Source organism: Conger conger, chromosome 10 (assembly GCF_963514075.1).
Source record: "Conger conger chromosome 10, fConCon1.1, whole genome shotgun sequence".
NCBI classification, from domain to species: Eukaryota; Metazoa; Chordata; class Actinopteri; order Anguilliformes; family Congridae; genus Conger; species Conger conger.
The window spans coordinates 37,003,838-37,012,866 of record NC_083769.1 but is presented as its reverse complement, the minus strand read 5'-3'; the positions used below and the strand labels follow the sequence as shown (position 1 = coordinate 37,012,866).

General features: G+C 42.6%; 1 protein-coding gene across 3 annotated transcripts; it reads left to right on the top strand.

Annotated features, from left to right (window-relative positions):
• The first annotated feature begins 390 nt into the window (after positions 1-390).
• On the top strand, positions 391-6,497 carry cdk20 (cyclin dependent kinase 20). 3 transcript variants are annotated; one of them, XM_061258351.1, is made up of 9 exons: positions 391-537; positions 1,106-1,213; positions 2,229-2,342; positions 2,845-3,033; positions 3,612-3,733; positions 4,315-4,377; positions 4,683-4,806; positions 5,044-5,199; positions 5,534-6,497. In XM_061258351.1, exons 2-9 carry the CDS (start codon positions 1,139-1,141, stop codon positions 5,723-5,725), a joined length of 1,035 nt encoding a protein of 344 aa, XP_061114335.1. In that variant the 5' UTR covers positions 391-537; positions 1,106-1,138; the 3' UTR covers positions 5,726-6,497. The 3 variants fall into 3 exon arrangements, with proteins under 3 accessions (XP_061114335.1, XP_061114336.1, XP_061114334.1); XM_061258352.1 differs by having other exon boundaries at positions 438-532; XM_061258350.1 differs by lacking the exon at positions 391-537 and having other exon boundaries at positions 807-1,213.
• The last annotated feature ends 2,532 nt before the right edge of the window (positions 6,498-9,029 follow it).

Below are 9,029 nucleotides of genomic sequence, written 5' to 3'. Positions count from 1 at the left end.
TTTTGTCATGACGTACTCTATTTTGATATATTTTACAGTGCAGTGCTTACCGGTATTTTAGAAAAGGAATCCACACTATCCAGAGGCCTAATGAACAATCTCAACTGTCAAGTTGCAGGAGGACAGTTCAGTTGTTTCCCAAAACCTTGATTTTCTATCTCTACTCCAATGACCCTCGTGAATTGACACTGGAAGAATGAAATGATCCGTCAGTTATGGAAGCTTCCGGAATGGTGTAGTCACCACCTCTGGTGCAGGACCGACATTGCTTCCCATTCAACAGTTGAAGTGGACAGGGAGGCATTTTGAAGCCAAATTACTGGGATCCCCTGATTTAGTCACCACAGTTTACCCATCATTGTAAACGAGGCACATTTTCCTCACTGATTAGTCCTGAGTAAAAAGCAGCCATACTCTTGGTTCCAACACCTTTCCATTAACAATTCCCCGCCCACCAAACAGGAGCAGTTTGCAGGATGTAAACTTACTGTCGATAAAACTGGAAGGCAGACTGATTTCAGTGACGGGTCCGGTACAGTATGTACACATTACGAATTACAGCTAGGACTGTTAAAGTCTCGACAAATTTCACGCTTAACGGCTAAATATTCATAGTGCATTTTCTATAAGTAATCTATATCTGCACTTTCATTTAGGCTAGTTTTATTATGTTTGTATTTTAATTTGGAGAACATTTACCAGTGACCCATAGAGAATTTCAACAAACTGACAAACGTATTTGTGTTTGGCGCCTATTTTGCAAGCAGCGGCCACAAAGCTTGTGACATCAACACGTCTGCGCAACGTCTTTCTGTTATTTGCGTAGCTAGGAAACTACTGGCAAAGCGCTTAGAAGGAGATTATTGTTGCTCTCTGCTACTGGGATATGATGTGCAGTAAGGAGCTTGCGGACGCTGCTTGTTACTGCTTTCTGTCCAACAATGAAGCTTGGAGAACCGCCTCGTCCTCGGCGCCTCTCGAATGTGTGGCTAATTAGTTGAGCTCATGATCGGTTTCCACAGGATTAGGTTGCAGACTGGCTAGCCAACGGAGCTCGTAACTTGCATGCCGAACTCTTGCTTCTAGTCATTGGTTTTCTTGTTAGGTGTGCTTGGTTTCCAATGAACGTCACTCAGTGATGGATCAATACAGCATATTGGGTAGGATCGGAGAAGGGGCCCATGGCATCGTTTTTAAAGCCAAACATATTGAGGTAACGATATTGCTAGCATTCGCTTAATACTACATGTTTTGCCAACTAACCTTATATAAGATAGTAACGTCAGTTAGGCTAGTTACTGTTTGCTGTCTTTCTAGCTAGCTGCCTAGATATTGTGGAGTAGTTTGCGTTAGCTAGATATTAAATGTAGACTTCTCTACTGCGGATGAATGGTGTCAGTAAATTAGCTACAGTGAAACATTACCGCCAATGTTTTGGTCCTTTCTGCACTTGACTTTCGCAGGGGTCGAGTGCTATTAGTACCTTGCCAGTATCCTGTGTCTTGGACCCAGGTTACATTCATGTCACTGCGGTTAAATTTGTGTACTTTATTTGAATTCCAGTACTGTTTAAATTACGCAATTCGGCCCTGAATAACAATTTAAATGAGCACACAGCAGCTTTCTACGACCAGTGTCTAGTACAATCACTACAATTCCATATGGAAATTGGAAGGGATTATGGGAAGACGGCACGTATCTCACTAGAATGGTAATCCAAGAGATGTAATAAGTACCAGTAATATTCGTATTGTATTGAGATGCCACTCAGAATTGCATAGAAACATCAGACAGTTATGCTGGATTTAAGCATTTACTTAACCAAGACTAGCTACGGGGACTATGTTTTTGTGGTGGGAAAAGGCACACTTAGATGAGCCTGCAGAGATTTTGATTGAATTTCATGAGATCAAACATAGCACTGAGAGTAACATTTACTTATACGTCCTTCTGGTATGATACTAAAATGTTAATGTTTCCTGAGTTTACATTAGTTGGCTTTATGTAGTGGACTATTAATGAATGTTATGAATGTTAATGAAATTATATGTCTTTCTCATGTTAGCTGGAGGAAGTTAACTGGTCAAAAGCAATTTCTTTGTTCTTAATCTGTCATTATATGCAAGAATATAAGAATATTTGATAATTTAATACCTTAAGGGGTGTATAAAAAACTGAAAGAATACAAGTATTTGTTTATTTACAGAGTTAGTTGTGTTTCTTCATAGACAGGAGAGACCGTGGCACTGAAAAAAGTCGCTCTCAGAAAGCTGGAGGATGGCATCCCTAACCAGGCCTTAAGAGAGATTAAGGCCCTGCAGGAGATAGAAGACAACCAGTATGTGAGTATTAGCTCCAGTATTGAAATATGATGATGAAATATTTATATTGTGACTTTTCAAGATGTCTATATACAAAGAGGACTTTGAACAGGGGCCTGTATCACAAAGCAGGGAAACTGCACTGAGTAAAATCAGGAACCCTTCCAAATCTGGAACATGGACTGAAGGAAGAGCTTTTGCGGGTATTTTTAATGTGGAATCAGGTGCTGGGCTAAAAGAAAAACCTGGACAGCCCTGGACCAGCCCTTTTCAGACAAGATTTGGAATATGTGTCACCACGACGCACAACTAGGCCAATCCATTTCAGGATTTTGTACCAGCTTGTGCTCTTAATTATTTAATTAGCTCATACACATTTGTATAATCATCTACTGCTGCAGATGTATCACAAAGATGTGAGTGTGCTTATGTACAGGAGTGAAAAAGACATCCATGAGATTGGAAGACAAACTGCTGCATGTTGCATGTGTAATTTCTCAAAGCGAGCTTTGTCTTCTTTCAGGTGGTGAAACTGAAGAACGTTTTCCCTCATGGTACAGGCTTCGTGCTGGTGTTCGAGTACATGCTGTCCGACCTGTCAGAGGTCATCCGCAACTCCCAGCGGCCCCTCACAGAGTCCCAGGTCAAAGGTTACATGATGATGCTGCTGAAAGGGGTGGCCTTCTGCCATGAGAACTCCATTATGCACCGGGTGAGACTGGCGCTTGTGTGTGCTATAGCCACGCCCTTGTAGTTGTCCACACCCACATGCATGTTTCCTGTTTTCCCTTCATGTTGTGTAGTATGTCTGCATTTTTAATTATACAAAATACGATGTATAATTCTTGTTGCCTCTGTTGAATTGTACACATCCTCTTTGTGTAACTCTCCGGTCCAGGAGGGTTTTTTCCAATCGACAGCTCTCTAAATGACGCTGGTTCACTCCTGTACTTTACTTGAGCACAGCTGGTGCTTTTACAAATGTCAGATCAAGATATGATTCCACTAATTAAATTAAAAGCAGAAAAATCCTGAAAGGGATCTCAAATTCATCTTGATCATATTAATCTCAAATTCAAATGCCCTCAGTGTATTGCAAAACAACAAATGTCACTCTGTTGTTCCAATACTTTTTGAGGGCACTTTATATTAGATCATATATGTTTGTGTGGATGAGATGAGACTTACTGGCCCTATACGTACTGTACATTCAAAATTGTGCATTTTACAAATGCTATGTGAATTAAAGCTTTCCTCACTGTGGATAATACAAGTGCTCTATCTCATTAGGATCTGAAACCAGCCAATCTCCTGATCAGCTCCACTGGTCATCTGAAGATTGCTGATTTTGGCTTAGCCAGGCTGTTCTCTAATGAAGGCGAGCGGCTGTATAGTCACCAAGTGGCCACCAGGTACACCGAAGGGGAATGTTCAACTGAAGGGAAACACGATTAACTGAAGGGGAACATGGTTAACTGAAGGGGAGCATGACTAACTGAAGGGGAGCATGACTAACTGAAGGGGAGCATGACTAACTGAAAGGGAGCATGACTAACTGAAAGAGAACATGACTAACTGAAAGGGAACATGACTAACTGAAAGGGAACATGACTAACTGAAGGGGAACAGGACTAACTGAAGGGGAATGTGATTAAATGGAGAGGAATGTGATTAACTGGAGAGGAATGTGATTAACTGAAGGGCTGAACAGAGCTTTGCCCTGGGTTCTAGGTCAATACCAATCTGGAACTCTTTACTTGAGCTAGTACTGTCATAGCATTTACCAGTAAAGGTGATGATAGTTTTATGACTTATGACATAAGCTGACATCATCTGTTATGCCATTCTGTTCTTGTTATGTCATGTGTATGACAGTGTTCTCATGTTAAATGGTTCAAATAAAGTGTTGCCAGCTAATATCTGCAGATCCTAATCATTTTTAGTCCTACTCACAACTATAAAAAAAAAAATAACAGGCAGAATTTGTTTACAGGTGGTATCGAGCTCCAGAGCTTCTATATGGTGCCAGGAAATACGATGAAGGTGTTGATCTCTGGTATGCAGCATATTTTCACTACTATTTAAATGCTTAGCATTTTATTAAATTGTATTGACAAGACACTATGTGCTTTCCTATTAATTCGCCAACCACAACATCAGGGGAAATTTTGTTAATCCCTCCCCCGTAGGGTTCTCTTAGCTTGGTACTCTCAGTACAGCAGATGGCGCTATTTCACTTTTTATTACATTGTTCAAAGAGGAATAATGCATATATAAATACATATTATGTCTTCCTGTGTTTATAAGTGTATCTAGCGTGAGTTTTTGCGTTTAATGGAGACTGCTTTGCTGTGATTGCAGGGCAGTGGGGTGTATTTTCGGGGAGCTGTTGAATAATTCCCCCCTCTTCCCTGGGGAGAATGACATTGAGCAGCTGTGCTGTGTTCTGAGGGTCCTGGGAACACCCAACCAGCACGTCTGGCCGGTGAGTGCACTGTCCTCACATAAGTCAAACATCTATCTGCCTATCTGTTTATCTATCTATATTATCTATCATCTATCTTAAATGCACACACATGAGCAATTAGGTTGCTGTGGGGAATTTTTGGAGTTTGATGTTATGAGCTTTCAGTCGGGTAAAGGTTTGGGTCGGGTCAGGTCATCCCTTCTGATTGGCTGCCTTCTTTATTTCTCTCTTCACCAACCCTTTTCCCATGTACAGGAGATTACTGAGCTGCCAGATTATAATAAAATCACCTTCAAGGAGAACCCCCCTATCCCACTGGAGGAGATTGTGCCGGACACCTCCGTGCAGGCGGTGGATCTCCTGAAGAGGTTCCTGGTCTACCCCTCCAAACAGCGGATCGGGGCCAGCCAGGTGAGGCTCAGAGGAGCTGCACTGGGCTCTGTATCTGGGCCTGCTAGTTTAATCGACAGGGCCTGCTAGTTTAATCCACAGGGCCTAGTCCACAGATGCTCTGGTTTGGCACTGTTGACACCAACACTGGTCCACTCGCAGATTAGATTGATCACAGGAACCCTTTCATATAGGGACACATGGACATTCTTTGCTGTCATTCATGCACTTACCAAGAAATGTAGCTAAATGTCAGATGGCATAAACAGTAGGGCTGAAACCATGAAAACCAGAAAGACACGGCCCTGGTTGCCCACCTCTGATGTAGAGTAAAGCCCTCTTTCCCTCTTTGCAGGCTCTGCTACACCCTTACTTCTTCACAGACCCCCTGCCCGCCCACCACTCTGAGCTCCCTATTCCTCAACGCGGAGGAAAACGCTCCCACCAGCGGCTGCAGCCCCCCTATGAATTCTCTGTGGACCGGCCTCTGCATGAGAGTTTGGTGGATCCCGGACTGATCCAAGGGCATGCATGGGGGTGTTTCTGACTGCCTTCATGTCCATCCACAGCAATTTGCATTATAGTGGTTCTGTTTTTTGGGTGATGTATGAACAATTACCACTGTTTTACACAATTCAGTCATACTATTCTGGGGCTGTGATATTGGAGATTGCTGCATGGTATCTTACAGGATTTAGCCAAAGCCCTCAGTTCCCAAAAATGTTTATGATTATGAATGATTATGTGTCTCCTGGCCAGTACCATCATTTTCTCTGCGCCTTTCATCGTTCTTTTTAGTGTCGCATTGATCCCATAATTTCCCTCCGTCTTAAATAGCTTAATGATCTATTGTGTGTATTTGATCCCGATTTTATTTCAAGGAAATATATTTCATTTAGTTTTGTAAAGAAAAAAAACAAATTATTAGGCCTACAAGGAGTATTGCTGTCCAGGAAATGACTTAGGCATACCTAGATGTATCTTAGACTCCAGCAGTGATGGTTGATTCTTTGTTATATCACTGATCACCTCCTCTCAGATCCCTGGATTACTGTGGTCTTTGCATCCCTGTGCAGATAACGGTTTTCTACACGCGCTGATAAGCTGCGCGGCTAACGAGCGAGAGTGAGCCGCAGAGCTGGACCGGGTGTCTGCTCTGATCACTCCTTTCCTGCTAACTGGCCCTGAGCCCCCTCTGTGAGGAGGCAGGGCGTGTCTGTGTCTGTTAAGGGTGTGGATGCACAGACACTTGGACCAGTAAATTGAAAAAAGGAAACTTCTGTTTATTTCATTAAAATTCTTTTTGTATTGTTGTTTAACTCCTTGTGTTCCACGTGAAGTGTGTAGTTTCTTGTGAATGCCGGAATGTGTGTGTACTCTGAATCGCTGTGTTTTTTCCTGGCTGGAGGACCTGTGTTCTTATTAGAAGGTTGTGAAATCTCTTCAGCTCTTTCACTCACACACACACACACACACACACACACGTGCATGCATAAACACATGCATGTACGTGCACACACACACAAACAGGCACACACGCTCATACACACACACACAGACACTGCCATTTTCATGACTGGTTGCTCCCAGGTTTGCTGTAGTATGTTTCTGGGTTTGGTTTGGTGCTCACCTTTTTTTGTGAATAAAGCCATCTTGAGTGAAAATGAGTGCATGAGAATGAAGCTGAGAGATTAGCTAGATCAGGGGTCACCAACACGGTGCCCACGGGCACCAGGTCGCCCCCAAGGACCACATGAGTCGCCCGCAGGCCTGTTCTAAAAATAGCACAACTCACTAGTGAGCTGCATCTAAAATTTAATTTTATTCTGTTGCTATTTTTTTTTAATCACACTTGCATTTATATAGATTTAAAAATGACAATATCTTAAAAATATGTTTATTATACATGAAGTTTAGATAAGTTTAGGTGAACTCTGACCTACTCTAGTTCAAAGGTCAGTATTGTGCGCGTGACAAAACAAACTGGTAGCCCTTAGTATGACTCAGTACCCATGAAGTAGCTCTCAGTTTCAAAAAGGTTGGTGACTCCTGAGCTAGATGGAGAGAGAGCAGACTTGATGAATGATGAGGGGGGGGGGTTGTATTGAGGCATTTCAGAGTGTCTCAGCAGTCTGTGTGTAGCAGAGATAAGGCTCTTTCACAGAAGCCGGGTTCTGCTGAACTGGAGGCCAAGAGCTTTGGAATGACATCCAGCCCCACTCACACTGTCTTTTTGCCCTGTGCTTAAGTCAGTCTGTTTCGCTGCAGTGTGTTCTGTCCCTATACACAGAAAAAAAATATATTTTTACAGTAAATATTTGTAAGAATTTAGAAGATTTCACTTCTGTCAAAGTCACAGAATAATGGCAGTAACTCATTAAACAGCCATCCCATAAAATAACGGTTTATACAGTTAAATTGCAGGTTTTCTACCCTTCTTTTTCGCTGGCAATGTTGCTGTTTCTTTTTTTTTTTTTTTTGCCTCTAAAATGCCATTGATTATAATTACTTTTGTAAGAATTACATTTATTGGCATTTGGCAGATGCTCTTATCTAGAGTGAAGTGCACACCCATAACCAGGGATAAGTGTGCAGAAAGACCCTAAATGGAAGTACAATTTCAAGTGCTAATGCTATTAACAAAGATTTTTAAAAAAAACCCCCACAAAGAATGAGGATATTTAAATGAACATTTTACCAACAGAGCAGTGATACTCCGTTGGCTGAATGCACTTGTTGGCCTGGCTTCACAAGCTGAAAGCCTGTGAGGCTCATAAGGAGGCAATCATGACCTCTGTTCCCCAAGTTCACATTCACATGGATCCACAGCAGCACAGTGAACAAACAGGGCACGACCCAGGGCTCAGGTGCTGGCTGTTTGGAGAGGAACTAAGGGCCAAACATTATATTATAAAAGTTTCACTTTCCCTGGTATACTCAGTCCAATATCACATTATGAGGCGATGCTAACTTGCAGAGCTGAAAACGGCAGCCTGGGAGGCTCTAGATAAAGTCAGTAGTTTAGACTGACGGAGAAGTAGTGTCATTTGTTCCTGTTAGCCTTACTGTGTATTAAAATGGTTTGGCAAATCATGCACTCTCGATCACTTGCTTGACAGGTGAGTGTGCATCTTAGGAGTTTTATGATGGTGTCACGTTGTGTTAGCAGCAGCACACACCCGTTTGTGTTGTAAGCATTCTATCACTGAGTGAATTTCACTTCACTTTTTCAACCATGTTTAGAGTTGAGCTCATTTGCATTTCTGTGCCCGTGTGATGTGCGTGGGATGCTGAAGCGAGGAGCCAGCTGTGGCCTGAGTGTGTGTCTGTTTGTACGTTGGTTTCACAGAAGTAACCCGAAGACTGTGTTTGTGGCCCGTCCTGTTCTCCGTTAATTCAGTTTCCACTGTTTGCCCGTGTGGCTCTTCATGTGGTGGAGTGTGCTGTACACTCGTGTCTGTCAGTGCGTTGGCTTGCTCTGCTGTGTGGCTTTTGCGCTGATACTGCAGTCTGTGTCAAGAGTCTGCTGGTATTGTTTGGTATTGCTGTGTGTGGAGTGTGTGTTAACCTCACTGTCTCTATGTGTGTGCTTGTTTCATGCTGTGCATGCTGTGTGTGTGTGTCTGTGTGTTTATCCTTTGTCTCACTGACCTATGTTGTGCTATGTTGTGTAGCTCAGTGCATTCTTGTGAGACTTGGAAGTTTGTGTGAGGCTATGTGAGCATATATGTGTGTGTGTGTGTGTATGTGTGTGTGTGTGTGTGTGTGTGTGTGTGTGGTGGAGGTGTGTGTGTGTATGTGTGTATGTGTGTGTGTGTGTGCGCACTACAGGGTGTTTCTGTTCTTGTGTT